General features: G+C 36.0%; 1 protein-coding gene across 6 annotated transcripts in view; it reads left to right on the top strand.

Moving 5' to 3' along the window:
* Window positions 1–27,119, top strand: part of MLIP (muscular LMNA interacting protein) — a 256,712-nt gene that overhangs the window by 195,909 nt on the left and 33,684 nt on the right. For 2 of the 6 annotated variants that reach the window (XM_032409634.1, XM_032409633.1), the window contains 2 exons: window positions 10,524–10,652; window positions 25,935–26,197. In XM_032409634.1, the coding sequence (XP_032265525.1) occupies window positions 10,524–10,652; window positions 25,935–26,159 (354 nt within the window). In that variant the 3' untranslated portion in view covers window positions 26,160–26,197. Of the gene's footprint in view, window positions 1–10,523; window positions 10,653–25,934; window positions 26,516–27,119 lie in introns of those variants that run through there. The other 4 variants (XM_032409636.1, XM_032409638.1, XM_032409637.1 and 1 more) reach the window with 3 other exon arrangements.

The raw sequence follows: 27,119 nt of genomic DNA, 5'->3' as shown, positions 1-27,119 counted from the left end.
TTTACAGCACATCTTGATTCAGAGTAACCACATTTCATCAGCTCAACAAGGGGCTACTTGCTACTGTGTTAGCAGAGATGTAGACTCTAGAATCTGTTATTTATAGATGAAAATTTGATTACATAGAATTATTTTTCCTTATAGCGTTTTGTATTTTCTATTCTTACAGTGGCTGGCAAATTGAAACCATGAAATAAGTTGCCTAGATATTACTAAAGATTTTCTTTATATCTTTTAATATTTATTGTTTATAATTGTAAATTCCTGAACAATAGTCACCTTCAGTATAATTAGAAAAATTTGTAGTAAAGCAGTTTGAGATTTAAGAAGACAAAAATCACCATTTAGTACTGATTTTTTCCCTTTTTAAGCAATTATTTTGGGGTCCATAGGCAACAAGTCATCTTGTCATTATCATGCCAAAATATTTTCATTTGTAATACTGAAAAACCATGAAAAGCCTAGTTCGATTCTTGCAATAGCCTGATTTAAGCAAACTGCTTGAGTTTGTTGGTGTTTATACATATGGTGTATATATGAGATGTGTGTGTGTGTGTGTGTGTGTAATTTTAGTGTTTGTTAGTTTAGAATAGTGACTGGCAGTATAGTATAGGTGAAAGAATGCTAGAATGGGGGCCAGAATAGCCATCTTTTTTTTTTTTTTTTTTTTAAAGATTTTATTTATTTATTTGAGACAGAGAGAATGAGAGAGAGAGAGCACGTGAGAGGGGGGAGGGTCAGAGGGAGAAGCAGGCTCCCTGCTCGGCAGGGAGCCCGATGCGGGACTCGATGCAGGGACTCCAGGATCATGACCTGAGCCGAAGGCAGTCGCTTAACCAACTGAGCCACCCAGGCGCCCAGAATAGCCATCTTTTATTCCTGCTCTGACACTAGCTACTGGGCTGACAGTGGGGAAGTCACAAGTCTGAAAGTTTGATCCTCAGTTTCCTAAATGAGCAATGAGAGCATTCGATTACGTACTTTCCAAGCCCTTCTAGTGCTGTGAGTCTATGATTACTAACAGAGTGATGTGAAGAAGTTGCCATAGAAATAAGCATTGCAATAACAATAAAGTTAAATGGTTTCCCAGTTTAGATATGGGAATATTACTACAGCTATTTTAATATTTAAAATAATGGATATACTTATTTCTTGAGAGCAATGAATGACATATATATATATGTCAGTTCTTGGCTTGATATTTTAAGAAACTGTTTTAAAGAGGCAAATATATATAATGATTTCATAAAAGGAGACATGTTAAAACAAGTCATTGTAAATGTAATAAATAAACTTTCTTGCCTAATAAAATAATTCTGTGAATTCTGAGTTTGTGTTCTTTAGAGAGAAAAAATGCAAAGCATTGCTTTGACTGACTTTAATGATAATTTCTTTGCATTTGCTTTAGACTTTTTCTCTAAAGAATTCAAGGAATATCTTAACCAAGTTTTAAATTAAGTTTTAATCCCCAAATTCCCTTGAGATATAGGTCAGTTTGTGAAGGGATTATTATCAAGCAAGCTTATCACACAAAAAAAGAACATCTGGATTGATATAATTATTCAATTTAATCACTTTGACTTCTGTTTCATGGCATTAACCCTGTATTTCGTTACTGGGGAATGGAATAGAATAGAAATAATTGTAGGCAAGGATGGATTTGCTTCTTTAAGGATTTATGATATTTTTGCTCTTAAGTAATATATGAATGAAATTATAACTTTTCATTTCTATGAATGAATTTCCAGTATTTGTCATGTGAAACTCTCTTCAGGATTCAGTTATGAATAATTTGAGTGAGAATGCCTTTGAGAAATGAAGCTATGTATGTATATGTATGTGCACATGTTTATAACATAAACACATATAGATGCCATATAACAGGTCATTCTGATATTATATGTTGCTTTTTGTTAAATAGTGTGTATGTTGTGTAGCACATAAAAATTATTGGGAACATATGATAGATTATAGTTAAATTATATAAGTAAATACTCTGTTTTGTGTAAAATAAGCAGTGCGTTAAAATTATTTTAGTCTTGTTTTAGGGGAGAAATATAATAAATTGGTTGAAGTGAAAATACTGATAGATCACTGTAGTAGCACAAGCCTAATATAGAAACCATTTTGCTTTTGGATTTGGCTTTTTAAGGATATATAATCTTTTCATACTTTTTTCTTTTCAACTCGGCTAACCTATTTGCTTGTTACCATTGCAATTGTGCCAATTCCACATTTGAAAGAACAAAAGAAATATGACCGTGCCCCTTATTCTTAAGATATTTCCATCATTTACTCTGGAAGCCAAACTATTTAGTATCGGGCTCAGGATAATAGAATAATCTCGGCGTCCATGTGAAACTAGTTCACCAACCTGTGCTTCAGCGTCTCTTCTTCTGTTAGCACCACAGGATGTGAAAACTGGGAAGGAACTTAAGAGATGAGAGTATTGGAAATAATCGTCCATAAAATGGGAGGTTGGAATAATTACTCTGTCAACCTATAGGGGGTATTGCAAGGCCCATGTATCACAGGATGTGAAGTTGCCAATATAGCCTTGTACATATGAAAGGTGTTATTATTGCACACATGATCTCTGAAATATTATCTCTGAGATAGTATTTTTTCAGATAAAGAAAAAGAAGCTCACAGTTTAAATAGATTGCCTAACACCACAGCATTAGTGGTCATTTTTGTTCTGTGTGACTTAAAAAAAAAAATCATCATGGACTTGAGATAATTAAAAGAGAATAAGAAAGGGTTGATGAAGAAGTTGGAAAATTTGGCCTCTATGGAAGTGTGACCTTCATTGGGCACCTCCTGTGTGGGCCCTGTGCTAGCATTTTCCCATAGCCCACAAAGTTGTAATCACTGTGAAAGAGGAGGAGACTGGGTAAGGTGATTTCGGGTGTGGAGGTTTCACACCTGTGAATAGTACTACTCCTAGCATAACAAGGGGAGCAAAAGGAAAGGAGGGATCTAGGATATAGGTTGCACCTTCAAAAAGCTTTCCTAATTCCTCAGCTGAATCATCCCAATGTTAACAGAGGCTGGTGGGGCCTCTTCTCTGGATGAGAAAATAGGTTCAACAAGATGGGTAAGCACTGGTCTTCCTTGGGGTAGGTGGGGTGCCTTGTTTAGAAGACATTTGGCTTTTGCATTTGATATTTAATGCCATTACGAAATGTTCATTATTTTGGGAGATGGAATACTGAATCTGGAGAGGACAGAACAATAGATGAAAAAAAATAAGCCGCATGGCTATATACAGGTAAAAGCGAAATGCAGCTTACTGGAACACTATAAAGAAGAGTGGGTAAGCTTTCAGATACTTTGTTCCCAGTTCTGAATGCCAGCTGATGTGTCCTGCTTTAGTGGGGCATGAGTCATTTTTCTGAGGGCCCTTGAGGTCACTGTTGTTCAGAAAATGGAAGCCTGAAAGCTTTTGTGTAGAACTGATGTCTTCTTCAGGCTTAAAGGTGGTTTGTCCTTGACCAGTTTTCCTTGACACAACATACTTAAGTGCTACGGCACTCATCATATATGCCTCCTAAGGTTTGAGTCATGCTATTGTCTTTTCTTCAACCATTGAAATATTTCAATCCAGTCAATCTGTGTGGTACACATTCCACCAAATGTTTCTTGAGCAATGGGATGTTTATAATAATTGAAATCCTACATATGTTTATTTTTACACAACCATCATAGTAACTATAATTTTTTTAAAAAAAGCTTATCAGGTAGGTACTTTCCTGGACAGTATAGATCATTTAGTATCGATACTTTATATTATAAATGCAAAAATAGGAAAAAGGAAAGTTTTTTCCCTTTCACATTCATTTTATGTTGTTTTTCCTTTACAAAGTTCTGTCATGCATATTATAGCAGTCCCATAGCTAATGGGTGGTATAAAAATCTGTCTTTCTCCTCAGTCTTGGCAACTTTGCTCTGCACTGGAGTTTTTTGAAATCTGAGATATTTCTTTGAGGGGAAAAATGCTTACATATTTGCTTCAAGCATATAATATTGTTTGTTGAAAAAGAATGAAAGCTAATAAAGGTTTATTAATTGAAGGAGTGAGTCAGCTAAATCATTTAGAGAATACTGCTCTTGTCAACAATCTTGACTGGTAGATTGTTTTTGAGTTTCTAGGAGCTTGTTGCCCCAGAAATTCTAAAATATATATGTATATACATAAAACACTGGGGACTAAAGACGAAACTGAAGCAAATGGGTAAAAGAAACACAGTGGTACTTTCACAAGCTCTTTGGATCCATCAAATTAGTAGAATTCCTAGCCAAGCTCACAGAGTTTTCTATATCCTGTGTTTTATTACTTTCTCCCTTTTTTATTATACATCTTATTTCTTCAAAAAGATAAAAATAAATCCATGAACACTGAGACTCCATTCTTTATTTCTTTTCTTCCCTCATCACACCACTGCAGAGCTTATGATTGTCATCAAAGGCAATTAAAAACAGTCCACTAGTTGCAGTTACTAATTTGAGAACAAGGTTGCTCTCAGAAGCCATTATTTTAAGATATTAATAATGGATTCTTTAGTGCTGGCAGTTAATTTTCAACTTTGGTCTCCAGCCAGAGGCAGTACCAACTTGTTGTCATAGAATTATGATTGTAAGTTCCAAAGGACAGTAGCAATGTTTATTTTTACGTTCCCCTGAGTAGCAGTGTTCAAGCATAAGTGTATACTTGTTGAGTTAGAAACACAAATTAATAGCAGCCTCAGACCAGTGCCCCATGTGGGCCATTGAAACCTGCCACCAGCCTCCAGGGACTCCATATACTCTTGGACTTTTTCTTCTTCAAGATTAGCAGTAGGTTTAATTGTGATCTCCATAGTTCCACCCCACTCTCAAATTCTCCAAAAAAAGATGATATCACTGTCTTTTGGTATTAAAAATTTTATTGCTTATCACCATAAGCAAACAAGAGAAACAACAATTTTTTTTTTTTTAAATGGAGAAGTTTAAAATCTTCTAAGTCCCTAGAGAACTGATCCCTGGCTTTGAATTCTTACATCTGTCAGAGATGGGAACTTCAGCCTCTACTCTTACCTCTGAGGGTGGAACTCACCAACCCATTTTCCTTATTCTGGTCCTCTCTTGGTAAAAAAACATATGGATCTTCTATCCTGAAGAGTTCTCTCTTCCTGGGTTATACTCAAATAAAAAACTTAATCGAGAAAAAATAATGGGAGACCCTAAGCTGGCAAGTAATACTCCTTGAGGCCTCCATATTGGATAATAGCCAGCATCCTGGGCTGCTTCTGCCTGTCAATTAATGTATTCATTCTTCAATTATTTATTTAGCACCTTCTAAGTTCCAGGCACAGTTCTAGGTGTTGGAGATACAACAGTGAATGAAGCAATCATCCCTGGCCTCACAAAGCTTACATTTTAGTGGAGAAAGCAAAACAATAAACACATAAACAAATGTCAGATTGTGATAAGTTCTATGGAAAAAAATGAGGGGGGCAAGGGGATGTCAGCATTCCAGGAAGAAAAGAGTTCTGGAAAAAGTGAAGAACCCAAGTACAAACTCCCAAGGGAGAGAGCATCATAGTGTCTGTGCTAGGGTGGAGAGAGTGAGGGGGTGAGAGTGAGGGGGAGAGGCTAGTTGGGCATCAGAAAGATTAGGTCAGATAGCACTTGGGTAGGCATTACTTTACAGTCATGGCAAAGGTTTTGGCTTTCACTCTAAGTGAGAAAGAGAGGCATTTGAGTGCTCTGAGAGGAGTCAAGTGACATGACTTGACTCCTAGTGTGATTATTCTGTGGTTTACTCGACTGAATTGCCAGTCCTCTGAGAATAAGGGTTATAGACACTACAGTTCCTGACATAGACTAGGTCCAATTGGCAAAATGGCTCCAGAGAGTGTCTAATAGACGTGTGCTTCAGAGATCCAAAACAATGGTTATTTTGTCTTTGAAGTACTTCAAGGATGTCTTTCATCCAGTGTAGATCAGTTCTCAGTAGGTTCATCACGATGAATTGAAATTTGCCATTTAGAGAAACTTTTTGTTATTCTTTCTGTGCTTTTTTGTGTTAACTGTGGGAGTCATTGCCTCTTTTTATTTCTCCATTTAGGCTGGTAAGAAAATTATGGAGTTGCTTTTCCTGGCATCATAAGAATAACATTTGTGTGTATTAGTCATGAGTCTAGCTGGATTTATGGATTCTACAGCAGATAAAAATGAAAGAAGAGCCAGTTTGGGCTAGTTTAGTTGCTGCAATGACAATCTTATAGGAGTTCACTTTAACAGACTCTTCTAACTTGATTCATCTAATTTCCTTTGTTTTTGTTTGGACACAAACTTAGCCAATTAGATTTGCCAGAATTAGAGAACAAAAGTCTACTTGAGTTTGAAGATATCAGGGGGCTGTCTGCAAGGATGCAATGTAGATTAGAAACCAATAAAAGATTGTTTCTTCTAAAGCCTCTATGTTAGTCTGGAGGTAGAAGCTCAAGGTTGAACAGATGTCTCTAAAATGGCAGACCAAGGAAGATCTATCTTTAGGTGGGCGGCACAACGTTTAAATGGAATGAGTTCTAGTTGAGTGCACATGAATCACCTAAGGATCTTGTTAGAACTCGGATTCTGATTCGGTAGGTCTGGGTAGGGCCTGAGATCTGGCACTTCTAACAGGTTCTCAGGTGACACTGACGGTGCTGGTTTACGTAGACCATTCTGAGTGGCAAGGTGCTAAGAGCCATCTTCTTATTTGGATAGATCCATTAGCTGACACTGTGTTGCAATTTAGTCTTCAACAAATGTAGATTACATAACCATTTGACATCAGTAACGGGTATGAGGAAGAGCAGAGAGGAAGTTAACTAATATTCCAGAGAGTCTTGTGTGTACCAGCAACAGCACCAGTTGCTTTACTTAGGCTATTTTATAGATGTTCTAAAAGGCACCTTGGGACCCTTGTTTGGGTGATGGATTTGAATATGCAGAAACAAATCTTATGTAAAAACTCTATATGGTATGATACCTGAGAGAACAGGAATGTAAATAATAAAATGTGCCATTACTCATTATTAAAAGACCTAATCACGGACAATTATAATCCTTTAGCAGAACGTTCAGACAGGTTGAACAGCTTTTTCAAGGTAATACAGTCTATTAACACTATTGCAAAAATTAAAATCTGTATCCTTGATGCTTTCCTCCCAGCAATATCATGCTGTTTTTTTACAAGTGTATTTTTAACCAAGTCCAAAGAGAGACATCAGTACAAATTTTGATGTCTCGGCCATGCAAACCACAGTGTCCTTTACAAGGTAGAATGTGGTGTAGGGTGCATATGTGTATGTGTGTAGGTGAATGGAAGATGTATGGATGTGTATATTGAATAGGAAAACATCACGTCCTACAGTGTTTTAGGAGTGCTCTTTTGTCAGGAACATTTATGCCATGCTTAATGAAAGAAAAACTGGATTTTGTAAGACTAGTAAAAAAAAAGGTAAAATGATACCAAATGAAGTAACAATGGCCAACATCAAGGATGTGGCAATGCACAGTAGAAATATAACAGAAGCAATGAATTTAAAAAGAATCAAAAATATAAAAATACCAAGGCTTTGTTATTGATTGGACAGAGGAAATTATAGAGGTAGGTATTTAAAAATGATTTAAAATTTCTGTCTATGCTGTTTGTCTCTGCGGTAGGCATAGGAGTAGTTAAAATCATGGGCTTGATGATTAAATCGAAACTGGATTTAAATGTTGACTTCTTCATATATTAACTGCATGACTTTGGCGTGCAACTTCTCTCTAAGCCTCTCTCATAGGGTTTTTTATAGGGAATTGAGGAGATAATCTATCTAAAGTATAGAATATAGAGCCTGATCATATAGATAAGATATAGAATCTGGATCTACAGGAGAATAATAGTGTCATTATCTGCAGTGAGTCTCCAAGGATTTTGAAGTTGATTTCAAAGCATGTGAAATGGTATGAGCAAGGTGCAGAGGCTGCCACGAACATGATTTGTCCATGTACCATGGTTTATGGAGAGTGCATGAGGTTCAGAATTGGACCACCAGTGTTTGATTTCCAATTTGCCCATACTGACTAAATACTGAGAGGTAGTTAGGTGTGGAGGTTATGGTTAAAGTTCATAGAATGGGAAATATGAACATTGTCAAAGGCAAACTATGCCTAGTCTTCTTTTGCTTAGAGTTGGCTTCCATGTCTATAAAATACTCTTGAGTGACAACAAGTGAAGGTGCAGGAGAAAAAATAGGGCTGGAGGAAGAGGTGATAAATAGGGTGTGAGAATCAGGGCAACTATACCAAGGCCAACTAGGCAAACTAGAATGAGGAAGACTCAGAGACTTCAGGTAGACCAAGCCTACGGACAAAATCCAAGAAAAGAGCATGTGGGACATCTGATAGAGTAGAGGGAATAGGGAAAGAATTATTGTCAAATTATCAGACAACCATCAAATTCAGGAAATTCATAGGAACTAAGGAGCATAAAGTCCGGAACAAAAACAAACATGAAACATCAGTAACCAATTCTGATACTGAATATCCAGAAGAGTGTCTTTGCTGGGTCTCTCCCAAGAGAGAAGATCTGAGTGAAAGTCTCCAGGCGAGGATAACCCAAATCATCAGCCTGCTAGCAATACAAGGGTCAGGTAATCATGTTGCTCTGGCAGAGGGATTCTTTTAGCATATCAAGTGCTCTGGGTCAGATTTCTCCTCTCTGCTTTCATCTTTTTGCATACTACCACCAAACTTAGCTCCTAAAGCTCCATGTTGGTTTTAGAACCTGGTAGGCCCTGAGTACTAGAGTTGTTGTATTGATTTCCTACCACACAAAGGAGCAGGAGAGAAGAAGGTGGTACAGGAGTTGGAGAAGGAAAGGGAAATGAAACAGAAAGTCAAATGGAAAAGAGAGACAGGAAATCTGGACAACTTAGGATCATGGCCCAAATGTCAGGCATCTCCCTTATTATAGGTGGTTGTAGAAATCAGTAGCTGCCTACGCTTTGTTCTTGTGTTGAGTTTACTGGAGGGATACTGCTCTCATATGTATACTCAACCGTGCAACTTCATGCATAATTGGATGTTACTTGCTCATTTTTCCCTCTTGAGAGAAATCAGTGTTTCTTAAGTGGGAGATATTTCTTAGCCTGGGGACGATAGAGACTTTTCTCACTCTGTACTTCCCCAGTTGGCATAAATATGAAAGACAACTGGGAAAATATCGATTGAAAAAAGTATTGCAGAGTGGCCTTTATTCAAGCCTCAAAATATATCAGGTGGTTTATAGAGCAGAGAGATAGATGTAGTCCCTTAAGGCTTGAGTTGTGAGTATCAGCATTTACTGAGGAGAGCTAATTTACTATTTTCTGAAAGGAAATGGGGTGGAGAAGAATGATTACGGCAAAATGCTTAACCAGGAAAAGTGTCACTTTTATTAAATTCTTGTTTGGGATGTTTTTGTAAACTTATCAATCATTTTGTGATGTTTTACAGTGTAACGAGTTTTTGGTGTTTGTGAAACATCACTCTGAAATTGCCCCAAAGTAGATTTCTCTCTCTCTTTCTCATCTAGCTGACATTGGGTACAAGTTTATGAGTCTTGAATGACTAGTCTATTAGCTAAAACTCTTTTGGTTGCAAGTTACAGAAGTTGTAAGTTTTAAAAAGCAGGAAATCTTGTGTAAAAGAAAAGGAAAATCTCAGGGAGCCTCAGGACAAGAAATTCAGCGGGGCCCCAAGGAATGTTTTAGAATTCCATTCTGGAAAGCCCCCGAGTGTCTCTCCTCCCTAGGCTCCCCATGCACTTTGCTCTCTTTCTTGATCTCATCTGATCTGCTTTTTATGGCAGATTGAGGCTTTCCCATAGCTTGCAAATTGACATATTATAATTTCAATCTTCCCAAGTAATTGCAGAGTGGTCTGAATTACTATTCCACATTCTTGGAAGAGAAAATCTGGTTCTACCTCCCTACCCTCTTAGGTCAAAAGGCCATCCCTGGTTTCATCAGACATAGTTTGAACATGGCTTCAGGAGCCTAGCTCTGTGGATGTTGGGGCATGGGGGTTGGTTTCCAGAAAAATAAATTCTTAAAGGCTTGGTGGATTGTGCCAAATTCATCTCTGCTACCATGCCCGGAATGAGAAAGCTGCCTGCCATTAACGATGCTCTCTGTAAATATTTGTCAAATGGAATATTTATTGACTGAATGCACCAGTGAGGATATAGGAACACATTTGGCTAGATAAATAAGGAAGGTTTTTGCATTTTGAACATCTTGATAGTAGATCTTTATGAGTTAATTGCTGTAAGTTAACTTTAAAGTTATATTAGTGAAAATCATTTGATTTCTAGGCTGCTTTTATGTATTGGTAAAATAATTTTAAAATTTTAAAAATTATAAATTTTTGTGAGAACATTTGAATGACTTAACAGTACACATATTCACTCATTTTAATGGTGTTTATTTCTTTATTTTTTTAAATTTTATTTAATGTTCATGAAGACTAAGCCTGGAGTAATTCGCCCAGTACCTGTAAAATCCAAAATATTACTGAAAAAAGAGGAGGAGGTCTATGAGCCCAACCCTTTCAGTAAATATCTGGAAGATAATAGTGACTTCTTTTCTGAGCAGGTGAGCATAAATAAGAGAAAATCTTTGATACTTTGATAAATAACTATATAAAATATGGAGATGCCTCTATGAATATAGTATGTATAAGAAAGTGTTTATTTGATTGGAGTGTCCTTAGTAATAAGAAAAGGTCCATTTTTTGCATAATAAAAAGAAATTCATATATTCCCAGGATGATATTTTGTTTGAAGTATTTCAAATTAAAAAAAATTTTTTTTTCTACCTTATGCTGGTAATGTTTTGGGAACCAAGACACTACTCTCCATAAAGAAAGATATCATGCAGTCATTGGTTGCATGGGTCATACAGGTGTTGCATTATTATTTCTAAATTCCTGCTTTACTTTGAAGAGATGAAATATTTGAGATTTGATATATTAGCACATTTAGCAAAATATCTATTGTATGGCTGCATAGTAACATAGTAGAGATGATACGAACCTGTAGACTGAGCAGTAATAGGGGATAGGGGCTTAAGATATTTAAGGCTTGGTTGGTCATTTGTTTTATATGTAAAAAGGGTGTACTATCTTCCCCTTATATATTCTATATGTTGGAGGGGGTATAATGGGAAGTTGTTGATGGTGCTTTATAAGCTATTTGGGAAACATGAAAATACACATTTATGCAATATAAAAGTCCATAAATTATTTCAGAGAGAAACTTTGCATCTTTATTTGTCCTATTAAGATGCAGCAAATAGGCATGGGTTGTATATTTTATATCTCAAATACTATTACATGGATAAACAATGTAAGCAATCCAGAAACCTTTCTGAATGCAACCAAGGCAGGTAAAATCACCACCCTTGGTGATCTATAATAAAATACACTTATGAAGGAATATAAGGTGATATACTCCTTGTAAATTTTACTTTGAAAACAACTAAGAATATTCTTGAAACAATAAATTACATTTACATTTGTGAATCATAAGGAATATCTTATCTGCCACGTATTAGCTCTATAACGTCTCTCTTTATTTTCATCATGTATAAAATGAGGTGTTCAGGTCAGGTACTTTTTAAGGATCCTTCCAATTCAAAAATCTGTGTTCCTTAAAATCTAAGATTAACCCTGATTAGGTCAGAAGTCGCTGTGTAGCCTTGAAGATGTTCATCATAAATACTTTCTCATGATTTGTTATAGTTTTTATCTATAAAATGAAGATATGATTTTGATAAGTTAAAAATTTTTAGAAGGCACTATCATTGAATATGATAATTAGAGGCAATTATTTTCATTTTATAGGATAAAATACACTCCTCAATTTAAATTAAATAGAGAAATCTTATTGATTTATAGGACTGTCTTCACTAATTCCACATGCAACAGAAATGAAAATTCCTCTTCAGAAAGCATATTTTCATCATCAACAAAAAGCACTTATTAAATATCTACTGCTTGTGTGACACAAATACTTTAGAGGCTTACTATGACATTTTAGACTGTATGGGATCATTATAAAATAATTATAAAAATAATGTAGTCAAATGACAAAAATGCCAACAGCTAAAATAAACTTCACATACTATGTAACTTACATTCTTCAAAATACGATCTAATACTGTAAAATAATGACTTTGTTATTTTATATTAATATAATTTCAAATGTATGTATTTTACCTTAAATAAAATTCATTGTAGAATCTGAAGGTAGATCTATCACAATTAACTGTCCTCGGAAATGATAAATTCCATTTTCAAATTTAGGAAATTCTTGTCATTAAAAGGAGTTGCCATTTCTTTTCCCTGCTTTTCCTGACTAACAGCAAGTTTAAAGCTCTATTTATGTTCAAGATAAACCTATGAATTTCCAGATAATTTGTGGAAAATTTGAACTGTTTTGCAAATATGGAGGTGCCATAGACACAATCGTACTTATATTGTTTTTTCAATCAATTTATTCTTGTCTATATCTCACCTTTTATGTGGAACATGGGAAGTAAAAGTAGTCTGCAGACTGTCAGAATTGAAAGAAGTAGAGCATACTACTTAAAAGTGAATTCCAAACATTCCCTGGTCTTCCTCATTAACCTTGCATGAGAGGGAAAATATAATAGAAACTTGGGGTCACTGCACACGGGACAACTACATGTACTATCAACTAGTCTCTTTATGTTGAGTTCTAACTACCATCTCAGTGTGTCCAGAATCTGCCAGGGAGAAAGATATCAAAGACACCTCGCCAGGGTAGTTGCTTAGATCTATTTAAAATATAAATTGAGTAATAACAGTTTATAATCTCATTAGAACTTGAATAGCAGAGAGCGTACTCAAGTTCACTAGCCACCATTGTAGTCTCCTTTGCTGCTGCCACAGAATAAATTGAATGGTTCCAAACTCAGTTGATCTCACCCACCCATGTAATGGAAAATTCTTTAGCCAGACATTTGGGCCAAATTGAAGCAGCTCACATTCACTAATCTGCCTTGTACTGGGGACAGTTCCACATGACAGGAGATGTTGGATGGGATTGTTAAGTCAATAAATTTCCCCTAACAGCTTCACTGCCATAAAATATGATTTCAAAACTCTCTGTTACAAAATGTCAGACACTAAAGATGTTGAAAACAGACGGAAATGTATTTACTGTAGCTTAAGATACAAGCAGGCGGCCTTGTGAACTGATAATGAACTGAGAATTTGCCTGGAGACAGTCTCTTGAGTACTAAAGCAAAGTTTGAAACTAAATGCATAATCAGGTAATTGAGACTTATTAATGAACAGCTTTTACATCAAAATGGCATAGGCCAGGAAGCATCCATCTATATTAGATGGATTTTGTAACAAAGACTCTTCAGAATGAAGCTTATGCTTTTTTGAAATTACCTTTACATCCATTATTGTATCAATTTGTGGTCCTGTTGACTTATTGCAAAATATCCTCACACTCCATATTTGGATTTAAAAGTATGGTGATATACTTTGAAGCATCCCCTATTGATGATCAAGGTCAGAGTTGGAAAGTAATTAACAGAATTGATTGGACAAGTGGGCATCCAGAAGACATTGAGGCTTAGAAAATCAATTCACTGATGAGAATGAAGATACTTAAAGAGCCCATTGATTTTTAGTTTGTCTGACTACTTGTGAGTTGGCAAAATACATTGATTGTTTTCTGGTCAGTTAGTATATCTAATTAGATAAAGGTGATTTCTTCACTTAAGATCCTTGATTTAATCAAAATGCAATTGCTAACCTCAGTTATATAAAATGTTACATAAAACATTCTCTCTCTTTATAAATTAGTAATTGAACCCATAATATTAAATATGTCATTTTCTTCTGAAAGCCTTAGAGAAATGTATAAAAAGAAAGGATTTGGACAGAATTTAAGAGGAAATATTGTTATTTCATCTGATTTTCCTGGAAATTTTTTTTTTTTTTAGTGCGAAATAGCACTTCCTAGCACGTATGCCTCTTGAATTTTATTTTCCTTCTAAATTTGCTTCAATAAGCAAAGGAACATGTTTTGTGTGAAAATGACCATTTAGTGAATTTCCTCCACACCACCAAGAACATAAAAGGATAACTATAGGGAATTTTCTTTTTTTTTTTTTTGTAGTATTTTCAGTTTTTCTTTTCTTCTGATTTTTCTGAGATATCTGACTTCCCTACCAAACTTTCTGTTTGACATTCAACTCTGATGATTACATGGGTGACTTTCAGATTTCTATCTAATTATTCATCAAGTTAGATTTCTACGGCGGCGCTCATCTTCACTTCCTTGTGTCATGTACATGTTCCTATTCCAGAGCAAGTACTCACCTTTGTCAAAGGTGGAGCTGACAATACTGCCTTTTATTCTGAATGACTTCTGGCTTTGCCATAAATTGTTACTTTTTCAACAATTGTTTCTCAATCAAGTCAGTTCATTCTCTTTTGTCATAAAATTATCTTTTATCATTGCTAACCTTTTATTAAGAAATATTTTTCAGCTTAAAATGTTTAACCTTTTTAGGTCTAGAAGTGATTAAGTGGTTTTCCTGAATTGTTTTAAGGGGAGAGAACTGAAATGCCTTGTGTTACATTTCTTATGTTTTGCCAGGTTATTTTTGTTTATTTGAGTAATGAAATCTTTGTGAGTTTTTTTCTTTTTTCCTTTTGTCTTCCTCCCTCCTTTCCCCCTTCCTTTCTTATTTCCTTCCTTCCCTCCCTCCTTTCTTTCCTCCCTCTAAATGTAATAGACAATTTATCATAAACAGGTACTATACTACATGTAATAGTTTATCATCAACATAATAAACTGTTTTTTTTCTTTTTTCTTTTTTTGACATTGTCCTGTAGAGACAATATTTGCTTTTTCTCTAGAATATAATCAAATAGGATCACCTTTCAAACTTAAGAGTTCATCTCTCTCTCTTTTTATTTTTTATTTTTTGGCTTAAGCTTTCCCTTGACCTTGTGTAATTATTGAGGTTGGAAGATTGGAACTGGAACTACAGTACAGGGTTTTAATTTTCTGTGGCAGTTGTCTTCAAGCTATGGGAAACTTAGTTTCTTGTCCCCCTTTCCTTGTCTTACATAGGGTTAAAGTATTTAAGAGATTCTTGCTTGCTTTAAAACAAGCAAACAAACACACAAAGAAGACCCATTGCCACTTGGATCATAATAGGTAGAATTATTCTAATAATTCTAATACTTAGTTAAGCAACTGAATTCTAATAATTAGCCAAGCTCTGAAGCATTAGTTGCTTTAACAAATATTGGTAGATATGCGGTATCTTACCATACCCTAATCTATGGGGAAACAATGACAATCTGAACATTTTATGCAAATGTGTTCTTCAATGTTTTGTTAGCTCATGATGTCCCTATCTATCTCTATTTAAGAGGAATGGCACTGCCATATTTAGAAGCTCTCATGTAAATTATGCTCCAGTTTTAAGATAAGGTCTTGTTAAAATTAAATATTGTATATTAGTTTCTTCTGAGAAGTATTAAACAACAGACTGTCAAAAGAGAGAAGGTAGCTGTGTAAAAATATTTTAAGTAATACTCAGAGTAACTGTTATTTAGCAATTAGAAAGTTTTATGTGTTGGCAAGGAAAAATATACATTCTTATGTTTTACTTCACAGAAGTCTCTATCCCAAACTTGTCCTTGAACTCTGAGTCAAGGTCAGCCTGTACATAGAACTGTAGATGGTACCAATCACTTGCCTCTGGCATGGTTTGTCTTATGGTGTGTAAGACAGTTTTGGTAAAACTAGCGCTCCTCTCCCAGGACACCGACTACAATACTCCCCTTCCTCCCTCCTTACACAGTTTCAATTCTACAACTACCTTAAAATGACTTATGGTTATTAATAATGTTTAAAAAACCAAGAACTATGGGCCCCAAATGGTTTCATTTAGAGTTCTCAAACCTGTGCTTAATACATAATTGATTTGCAGTTTCTACCTCCCCTGGAAAGGCAGTCTTTCCTTGTCAGTCAAGAGTTTTTCTATCTGTGCCAATGAATGCCTCCTGGGTCTTCTCCACCCACCAAAGAAAGAGGAGGTAATAATCCGCATGATAAGACACCTGGCTTTCCCTCCTGGAAAGCCACCTCCCTTGGAACAATCCCTTTCTTTTGCTAATTATGTTCTTGCCCCACCCTTCTACAAAACCCTTCATTTTGTCTTAACTCCTCAGAATGCTCTTCTACGTGCTGATGGGGTGCTACCCCGTTCATGAATCATTTAACAAAGCCGACTAAATCTTTAAAATTTACTTGATTGAATTTTGTTATTTAACAATAAAGATCCTTAGGAAATGCAATCAGAGTGAGAGGCTTGTGATTTTTCTCTTCTCTACCGGATAATTTTCTTTGACCCATGAGAAGGGGAATCAAGGTAGAATGCATAGAGGAAGACACAGTGAAAGTTGGATGTACTATTTGAATATAAATGCTGATTGATGGTTTGAAACACGTTATACTCTCTAAGCATTGGGGAGATTGTTACTTGTTTTTGTTTTTTTTTTAAAGATTTTATTTATTTATTTGACAGAGACAGTGAGAAAGGGAACACAAGCAGGGGGAGTGGGAGGGGGAGAAGCTGGCCTCCCGCTGAGCAGGGAGCCTAATGCGGGACTCGATGCCGGGTTCGTTCCAAGGACTCTGGGATCATGACCTGAGCTGAAGGCAGACGCTTAAGGACTGAGCCACCCAGGTGCCCCAATTGTTACTTAAAGTGTGGGTGAGATTAGACAGACTTTGTTCGCAAATGTAAAGGTCACAGCAAGATAAATAAAGCTGAAGATGAGTTATGTGGAGAGAGTTGGAAACCTCTTTTCTGTGATCTAAGATTAAAAAAAAAGGTAATTTAGGCAAAGAAAACAACAAATCCAAATGATAGGAGCAACCAAAAGAATGCATAGGAGAGAATGAAGCAGAGAGATAAAGCTGGTAAATAAACTGGTTTTTGAATTGCATTAAAGAGCCAAAGACAGCCTGAGAAGTCCAGCACATGGAAAACTCAACTCAAGCTGGTGAAGCAGGTCATTACAGTAAATATATGCGAAAAATAAAATGTATGGAATACATTACACAAGTGTACAAATGTAGTTCTCTTTATTTCGAAGGCTGCATGGAATGGAAGATCTGTAAATCTGTAAATTCAAAATTGGTGATTCCTTAGGAGAGCTGGCAGGTTTTTAGACTTTTTCAAACTAATGTTCTAATCTCCAAATACAGACATCCTAAGAGAAATTTAATCTCTTGCAGCCAGACCATCCAAATATCAATTTGTCTTATGGACCTTTAGGTGTTTAGCATTTTTTTTTTTTTTTTTACCTTTGCTTTTCCTTCCTATTTTCCTTGAAAATAGAAAATTGCATTTGGCATGGAAATACACAACTCACCAGGGACTGGATTGTCACTTATCTTTATCTGGTAGAGTTGAGAGGCTTAACATATTTTACCTGTTCAAATAAAGCAAGCCTGTATGATATTTATTCCATTGGGTAAGTTCAGAAAAATAGAGGTGTTTTTTTTCAATCTTTGGCTAATCCATTTCCAGGAAATGTTAGGCTCTCCTGAATTGCATTTGGTGGAAGGACTGGCCTTTTGCAGGATATTGTAAGGTCAGGCTAGCTCACCTCCCAATTTTAGAACCCTTATCCAGGCAGGATCTGATAAGCTCATTCATTCTGAGGTATAATTGAACCAAAGGAAAACTAGAGTGGCTTGGTTTTGCGGAAAGAGCCCTCAAGTCTGGATCATAGTCACGAAAGTGTGATTAACCAGCTCTACCCTGTGCGTTTGTGAATTGTGAACGTCATCCGTGAAGTGAGAGAATTGGGCTAGTCCAGCGGTTCTCAACAGGGTGATGTTGGCGCAAACATTCCTGGTTGTCATAACTGGGGATCCCACTGGCTTCCAGTGGGGAGAGGCCAGGAATGCTGCTCAACATCCTACAATGTACAGGACAGCCTGGCACAGTGCAGAATTATCCAGCCTGAAATGTCAGTAGTGCTGGAGTTGAGAAATCCTGGACTAGACCATTTCTTGGCTCGCTTCCAGCTCCCAAGAATACTATGACTAATGAAGCTCAATGCTACCCCTGCCAAGACATTTTAAGTTCAACCGACAGTGACTAGGTATCTTCTTTTTGTGCCTTAACTAAGAACTTTTCCGTATTTGATTTGTACAAAGGAGGTAAATAAGCCCCGATTTATGGGATTTCCCACATACCATGTAGCCTCTAGCATACCCTTGTTTGTTAAAGGGCATGCATTTTCATTGGCACCAGGTAATTCAGGAAAGTTATGACTTCCCCATCTTCCTATACATTTTGCCCTCATTCTTGTATTTCCCCAATTGTTAGGTTTCAGGAGAATCAACTAAAAAATAATTTTTTTTTTTTAAAGAGAAATTTTTGAACATTAGGCAGTCTGTATGAAAAATGCATGCTGTTGGATGAAGTCATTCCTGATCCTGGGCCTTATTACATTTCTGCAAAATGAGGGCATTGTACAAAATACTTCTGATGGTGCCTTCTTACCCTGAAATTCTGTGTTTATGTTTTTAAATACTATTGGAATATAATAATAAATGTTATTATTAAATATTTAAATATTATTGGATGATATTCCTCATCCTTAGATGATTCAAAAAAGGAAGAAAAGGAGCAAGTGTGGCTCAGGTCATAATGTTTGGAGAGATGGAAAGTCTTGTAATCTACTGTGTAGGTCAAAATCATAACAATTAGTCCCTATTCCCTGGTATGTGGTCCCTGCAGTTCTATGCTTTCCTGATGTTCATGATGAATGGTGTTGCTGCTTCCCTCCATGCTCACTCCTTTCTCTCTACTCCCAGCATTCAACCCTTTAACGTTTGTGCCAGGCTCTGGAACATATATGGGTGACTGTACGGGAAATCGAGCAGACAGTATTCCTGCCCTCATAAAGCTTAGGTTCTAGTGGATTCTACATATTTTGGACCTTGGTCTCTTTCTGTTAATCTTAATCTTCTCTGTAAACTTCTGTAGTTCCTCATGTGAAACTGTCCACTACACACTCAGGCTACACACACAATGGCCCAGTCCTCTGGTCCTCTGATCCTTTAAGGGACTTACTGTGACTGCTGGTTACTGGAGTCTTTGATTCTTCTGCTTCCTGCAAAGGAGAGAAACCATATGATAGAATGCAATAGAAAGAACATAGATTCTGTGTGAGCCTAGGAACTCTGAACTTCAATTTCACCCTAGAAAAAAAATGGGGCTACTCATCCCATTTCTAATAGTACCCATACTGATACCCATTCATGATTACACAAAACAGTCACTGCAAAAGGGCTTTGGACATTTGAAAGGGAACACACATTTGAAATGTTTATTGTTATCATTTCCTTTAAAATCACTATAATTTTGGAAGAAAAGGTTTGACCCCTTGCTAAAGGGTCACCAAATATGTTCTCCTCCCCACTGTTATGAGAAATCACAGAAGTCTCTTTTCTATATTGCTTTTTGATTTCTTCAATACAAGTTGCTCCCCTCTACCAAATACATGTCTGGTGTCAACCTAAGACAAGAATTAAACTATGTGTATAGAAAAACATAAAACTCAGCATTTTAACCCTCTAGTGCCCACTGTGATTGATTATGACATATTTTCTCTTTCTTCTCCCTTGAGCACGTTGCCATCACAGTATCTTCCCAGTGGCATCGGCTCTGTGAGGTTTGCTGTTAGACAACCACAAACGCTAAGCCCTAACTATTCCCAAGCCTATCTTGCAAATTGTATTTGAATCATTTAAAAGCCTTTTGGGGTGAAGGGGATTTGAAAAAGCTAAGCATATGCTATCTCTTTTCATACTTCACATGTTTGCATTTTTTGGTTCAAAGAAGGATTTGAAATAGGTAAGTGTGGCTTTAAGTATGTCTGTTTTTAAAATGCATATGGATTCTTCAGAATTAGGGCTGATAAACAAGAAGTTATGCCATATGTTCAAAATTAAGAGACCTACTTTATCTTGGCTTGATCTTGGTGGAATGTAGATGATTACCATCTCTTCTTGGTAATTTGGGGTTTCTGTGAAGGTATCTGTAAAATGTTGATATGCCTTTGGCTGAAGGAGTCACTGGGTATGATGTACCTTGTAACTGTTCTTGACTTCATGAACAGGGCGTTGTTTTCAACTTGAAACTGTAGCACAAATGCTATCATTCCGATTTTAAATTGTTTTAAGCTCCAGGCAGGAAAGGAAGCTGAAAATAAATGCTGCATTTGAAAGTTAAGTGTTGTTCTACCAAAGAGGTAGAAGAAGGGAGAAAGGATGCGGTTAAAGGCTCCAGTAATTTCACCTGGTGATGCTGTGAGTTTCCAAAGGCACAAATCTCTACGTGGTGTGAAGGGGGAACAGCGGGAGCGAAGAGAAAGTGGATTTTCACCCTTTACTTCTAAACCACGGGAAAGGGGGTAACTTTAAAATGCCAGGATGGAATAAAAGAGTCTTAGATGTGCAGGCTTTAATGAATAGAGCCCATAGTGCCTTAAAATGCCCTTTGGTGTTGCAGTGAAAACAGCTTTTGAAGTTAAATAGTTTGACTTGATGGCTGAGCAGAAAGGAGGCTTTTTCTCTGGTGGAGAATGCAGCCGATATGGCTATCGCATTAATTTTCTGATGTCACTGTCAATACTTAATTCTGCAGCGTCTCCAGCTTTCTTAATAAACAGAGCTAAATTAATTTATTCAGTGCATATTGGCTGCAAAATTTTCTCTAATGAACAAAGGTATTATTTGCTTCATAAATTCTTGTGTTCTTTAAGTTTTTCAGGACATGATATTATAATCAACTAAAATAATTCCTTCTTAAAAATCAAGCTCCTAAGTAAAGCTTATTTTATTTTGAAAAATTTGTCCTAAGTATTTTTATATTAAAAAAGACAATTCTCAAGTAAGTGAAAAGCAGTTTAAAGCATTTTATTTAGAAACAACTGTGGTAACATATCTCACTGATAGAAACATGTATGAGACAATTTTATGATCCCTGTCCATCCCTCAAAAACTAGAACGTTAGAAGATTCATCTATTGGATGCGGAAGTAGGGTAGATGATGTTCATTTCCAGGAATCATTTAGAATAGTGATCTCCAAAGCAGTATCTATCTACCTCAAGATAATTCATTGGGGTGGTGGTGGGGTGCAGGTCAGACATGATAAAGATTTTATTAATGTGTTTTTTTTAAATATAAAATAGGGTTCCCACACACTATTACCTGTGGGCCAGATCTGGTCCACCACCTGTTCCTATAAATAATATTTTATTCGCACTCAACCATACCTATTCATTATGTATCATCTGAGGCTGTTTTCATGCTACCATGGTAGCATGGTAGCATGCGACAGAACATCTGGTTTGCAAAGCCTACTATATATCCTAAGTGGACCCTCACAGGAAAAGTTGGCCACCTCCTGACTTAAAATTATAAGAAATATTTTAAGCTTTGCTGATTTATATGGATTTACATCGGTGTCCTTTGTAAGTCCGAGTGCTAGACAGTCACAACTCATATATATTTTAAGTGAGATTTCCTGGTAACGTGTCAGCTCTCCAGTTTGGTGCAGTGAACAGAGAGCCCTCAGCTGGCTATTCCTTAAACCTTTTATCTTTGATCGAAGTTCATGTGCCTAGTAGGACGTATGATTTATCACATTAACTATTTTTAATTAAAATAATCCACATAAAATGAACAAGTGATTTTGTTTTAAAAAAATCTCCTGCAAAATAATCTGGATTGACTATACCACTACTAATATAGGAATAAATAACAAGAAATGGCAGTGATGATGTCATACCTATATCTAGTAAAAGCTTGTTAACAGGCATATTGTTAATTCATTATTCATATTAATATACCTAGCCCTATATTTATAGTTTTGCCTTGAGTTTTAACTAATAATTGTATTATGGCATCATAAGATATTTACAAAGTAGGCATCCAGGACCTGGTGATGCTGGGCAACTTCAGGAATGTTTAAAGACATGAGGTACTCACTATTATAATGTTTAACATTTTGCTGAAGTCAATGATCAATGTCTTTTTTGAGGAATATTCATAAAGGAAAAATTAAAAACCCAATTTAATTGGAAACATATATATTCTTCCTGCTGCAGAAAACATTGTAAAGTAATACATAGAAAACAATAGAATGGGGGCGCCTGGGTGGCTCAGTCGTTAAGCGTCTGCTGTCAGCTTAGGTCATGATCCCAGAGTCCTGGGATCGAGCCCCACATCTGGCTCCCTGCTCAGCGGGAAGCCTACTTCTCCCTCTCACACTCCCCCTGCTTGTGTTCCCTCTCTCACTGTGTCTCTCTCTGCCAAATAAACAAATAAAATCTTAAAAAAAAAAAAAAGAAAACAATAGAATGATGACTGAAATTCATTCCTTTGTATCAGATACCATTACAAAGTGCATTAAAAACATCCCTGAATATTTAAAACAGGAAGTAGTGAGCAAATTTAAAAAAAAAAATTTTTTTTTATTTACTTGACAGAGAGAGACACAGCAAGAAAGGGAACACAAGCAGGGGGAGTGGGAGAGGGAGAAGCAGGCTCCCCGCGGAGCATGGAGCCTGGAGGTGGGGCTGGATCCCAGGACTCCGGGATCATGACCTGAGCCAAAGGCAGACACTTAATGACTGAGCCACCCAGGCACCCCGGAAGTAGTGAGCAAATTATACTCTATTGCAGTTTTATTATGCAGTTAGATCAAAATACAGATTTAAAATAGTCTCAGTGTATGGAATTTGTGTTCTACACATGAAATATACAAGTGACATTTTGGGGACTTAAAAGAGAAATAAGTCAGAGAAAATGTATTCTTTAAAGTAAGTGACTTCTTTATAATAAAATTACAGTTCTTTGAGAAAGTTGTAAAGGTATAATCAGCAGTAGGATATATAAAATAATTGTGGGTGTGAGGTTGAAGTTACATCAATATCCATAGATAAACTCTGATGACAAGATGTAGATGCACGCGCACACACACTGTCTATAGAGAGGGCCTGTTATATAGATTACATTTATATATCATCAAGATTCCTATATATAGTAATAGAAACATAAAGAAAGATGTGTGTGTGTGTGTTTGTGTGTGTATCTTTATAATAATGAGATAGAGAAGGACCAAGAATATCTTTTGAATCATTTGGAGGGTCTCAAGTTATTTTCTGGCAAAGTATTTTAAAAAGTGACAAACTTCCAGATGCATTATGACTATTTGGCTTTCCTTGCCACCTGTATATTGAGAAATGTGCTTTTCAACAAATTTTTTATTAAAGAGGAAATTCAAAATAAAATTTCTACCTGGAAGAAAAAAAAAAGGTAATGGAACTATTGTCTATTAGAACTTATGAAATACAGTCAAAATAGTCCCTGGAAGAAAACTCATGACTCTAAATATGGTTAATGGATAAATATGAGAATAAAAACAAATGAATTAAATATTTGACTTGGAAAATTGGCTACAGAGAGTGTAGAAATATGAAACATTTTCTGTCTGATTGGTTAGGCCTTAGCCCGGCCGGATTCCCCCATCTAGGGAACCCTCTGTTGCCCCTGGATCACTACAGTCTTGGCTTCTGACATACTCACAATGGGTTCTTGAACCCTCCCAGAAAAGCTGAAGCCAGAACATTAACCAGGGCCTGTTCTGCTCACCTTTTCCTCTCACCTTTTCCTAAGCACTGTCAACTGTCAATTACAATGCTGCCTTTTTCTTACACAGCTAGTCTTTGTGTTTGCTACTCGGTTTTCAGATTAACCACGTTCCACACTGATTAAGAAATGTAATGAGTTGTTGATAAAATAATGAAATCATTGATTGAGAAATAAAACAAAATTAGAATATATTTCAATCTAAAAGCTATCTTTAACGGGCAAATACTAAAAGTGTTCCCTTCAAGGTGCACAATAATGTGACCGTTATTTAATGATATTAGTGGTAGGGACCAATGGAATTAGACAAAAGAAAGGAATTAAAAGTATGAAAACTGGCAAAGAGGAGGTAAATTTATCATACCACTAAGTATTTGGTATTTTGGGTGATATACCTGGAGCTTCCAAGAGAATTAACTGGATGACTATTACATCCGTGGGGTAACTCAGTAATGTGTCTTGGTAGGAAATCCAAAGCATTCATGTACTGACATAGAAATATGCCAAAGCTGTTGTTAAGTAGGGGGTGGGGGGGAACACAAACAAATAAGATGCAGAATGTTGCAAATAGGATGTTATCTTTTTTTTTTAATAATAATGTGTGCTTGTCGTGTGTATGTGTAAAATTATTTGTATTTGTTTGATATGTAAAATAAACACTTGCAGCACAAACAAGAAACTAGTTACCATTTCAAAGTACAGAGGCTTATAATCTCTCATTTCTACAAACTTAAAAGATCTAGAATTATAATTTTCTAATCTACTTAAATTTTCTGAGTTTTTTTAAAGTAAGTTTTGAATCTAATACTTAAAAAAAAAGAAAAGAAAAACATCTACTGATATGGCAAACACATTCAACATACACTTAAGAAAGCCAATCAGTGGTTGAAAAGTACGTGGTATTGGCAAAATGAATTAAATTTACATTAAAAATATTAAGTGTCAGTTTTAAAGTTGAATTTACTTGCTTTGAACAATGTATATTATTTTGTGCTAAATTTCCATTTCACACAAAACCAAATATATTAATTCATTGCTTATGGAGCCGAAAAATGATAGAATACAGTATTGAACTCACAAAAAATATTATATTCCTCTGAAATTTCAGTCATTAATGCATTAAGCATCTACCATATTACGCATCGTACTTGACTCTGAGGCCACAGAGCTGAATAAAGCAGGTTTCATTTTATAAGATTCATGTCCTGAAGGGTTTTACTATAGGATAATCACTATTGATTTATTTCCTTACATTAAAAATTTTAGAAATATAAGAGGTGATATATCTGCAAAAAAGTGGCCCTGTCTTTCATAGATATATACATATAGAGGACCTTTTTGCAGCCTTTTTTTTGTAGGCTCAAGATTTCCCATTGGTGTGGCTTTCTTACCCCCATTCCTGGCCTCATCCTGTGGGTCCTACTTCCTCAAAGTCTTTGGCATTCATCCACTTTCCAGGTTAAAGACCCCTCCTAGGGAAGGCCTCATTCCCTCTCCTCTCTACACTGCAACTCATCTGTGCGCTCTTTCCAGTCTCTCTCCAAAGCCGCACACTGCCTGGAAATGAAGACCGCATACGTTCTCTCCAGACTCACCTCTCCCTGATCCCTTGCGCATACTCAGCCCAACTTGACAACTTACGGTGCCATGAATTAAGCCAACGCTTTGGCCCCGTTGCTTGCACATTGATATCCTCTACAACAGCTTCCCTTGTATCCCCCATTTCTTCCACACCGAATCACATGCACTCTAAAATTAACTTTCGCTGTCACTGTCCTCTTCAACGAAGACCTTTCTAATCTCATCCTATCACCTTTGGGATGAGCGCTCACCTTCCTCAAACATTTCTCCTCTCAATACTTTCAAAAATAACAACCTTGACACCCTTCAGGAGACCCTGCAGGTGCTTGTTTCATTCTGCAGAAAAGGCTGGAGGAGGGAGACTGACAGGAATTATTGAAAGAGACAAACAATACACCATGAAAGCAGGTGTCTTGCGAGGGGCCCAAGTACGAGCAGAGGTTTCCTTCTTACTAGTAAGAGATTCTAAAGTAACGTCTATCATATTTAGACTTAATTCCAAGTGAGCTTGACTTTCGTCCACTAACATGCTCTTTATACCTTTCTTCTCCCCAGGATGTGACAGTTCCTCCCAAGCCTGTTTCTCTCCATCCTTTATATCAGCCTAGACTCTATCCTCCTGCTCAGTCCCTGCTGCCTCCACAGACCCTCTCACATGCTGACTGTCTTACCCCAGGACCCTTCAGTCATTTGTCCTCCTTCTCACTGAGTGATGAACAGGGGAATTCTCATACCCTGTTTAGCGGCAACACATACAATAAGGTGAGAATTCCCTGCTGAGGTGGGAATTGTTCTTTGCTGGGAAGCTTCTTTATGCTTAACTTTTAAAACTTGAGCATAGAGGAAACATATATATTAAGAATATTAAATATTTGTGTTAAAGCCCATGACCTTACAAAAAGATAGTAATTAACCTTGAGAAGTTATTCAATATTTATTTTTGCTTTCAAAGTCATTTCCTGATTTGCATTCCTCATTGTTTAATGTTCTAACCCCAAGGTGGAAATCTCAAGAAATTTTCCGAAACCTTACAAGATAGCATTATTAATTTATCTTTGAGTCTCAGTTCAACGTTCTTTAAAAAGCTTCTCTAAATTATAATGCCTTAATGAGGAGGCACTTACTGTTGCAGTCAACGAGCAAAGAAATCCTTAGAATTTCTACAAATATCTGTAAAATAGTATTAACATCTCATTTTACTTTATTTTATTTTTTATTTTAGTATTGTTGGCACAATGTTACATTAGCTTCAGGTGTACAACATAGTGATTCAACAAGTTTATACCTTATGCTATTAACATTTTATTTTAAAATGTGTCTATTTGCCTCATAATATATAGTGATGGGATATGTAAAATGAGGTATTAATTACCCTAAAGAAAAAATAATATTATATATATATCTTATATAGTAAATACTTTAATATATTAATATTTTTATTATATTTTTACATTTATGATATAACATATATAATTATTTAAAATATTTTAATATTTATATAAATTATATATATTTATATATTAAATATATATTTTTAAGTGAAAAAAGTAAAGTTGGCTTTGGAATGCAATCATAAATGTTCTATTAGAAGCAAGCAGTTAATAATACCACATAAGGCTTACAAGTGCCCTTTGTTCTTCTGAGCATTACCATAAGGTCATGCTGGCTATTACAGACTCTCAGATTCTGAAAATTTCACAAAAGAATTGATTAGTTAAACTCAACCTGCAATTAATTTTT

The sequence above is a fragment of the Phoca vitulina genome, unplaced genomic scaffold (genome assembly GCF_004348235.1).
Source record: "Phoca vitulina isolate PV1807 unplaced genomic scaffold, GSC_HSeal_1.0 scaffold11, whole genome shotgun sequence".
In the NCBI taxonomy this organism is placed as follows: Eukaryota; Metazoa; Chordata; class Mammalia; order Carnivora; family Phocidae; genus Phoca; species Phoca vitulina.
This window is presented reverse-complemented; position numbering and strand designations above follow the sequence as displayed.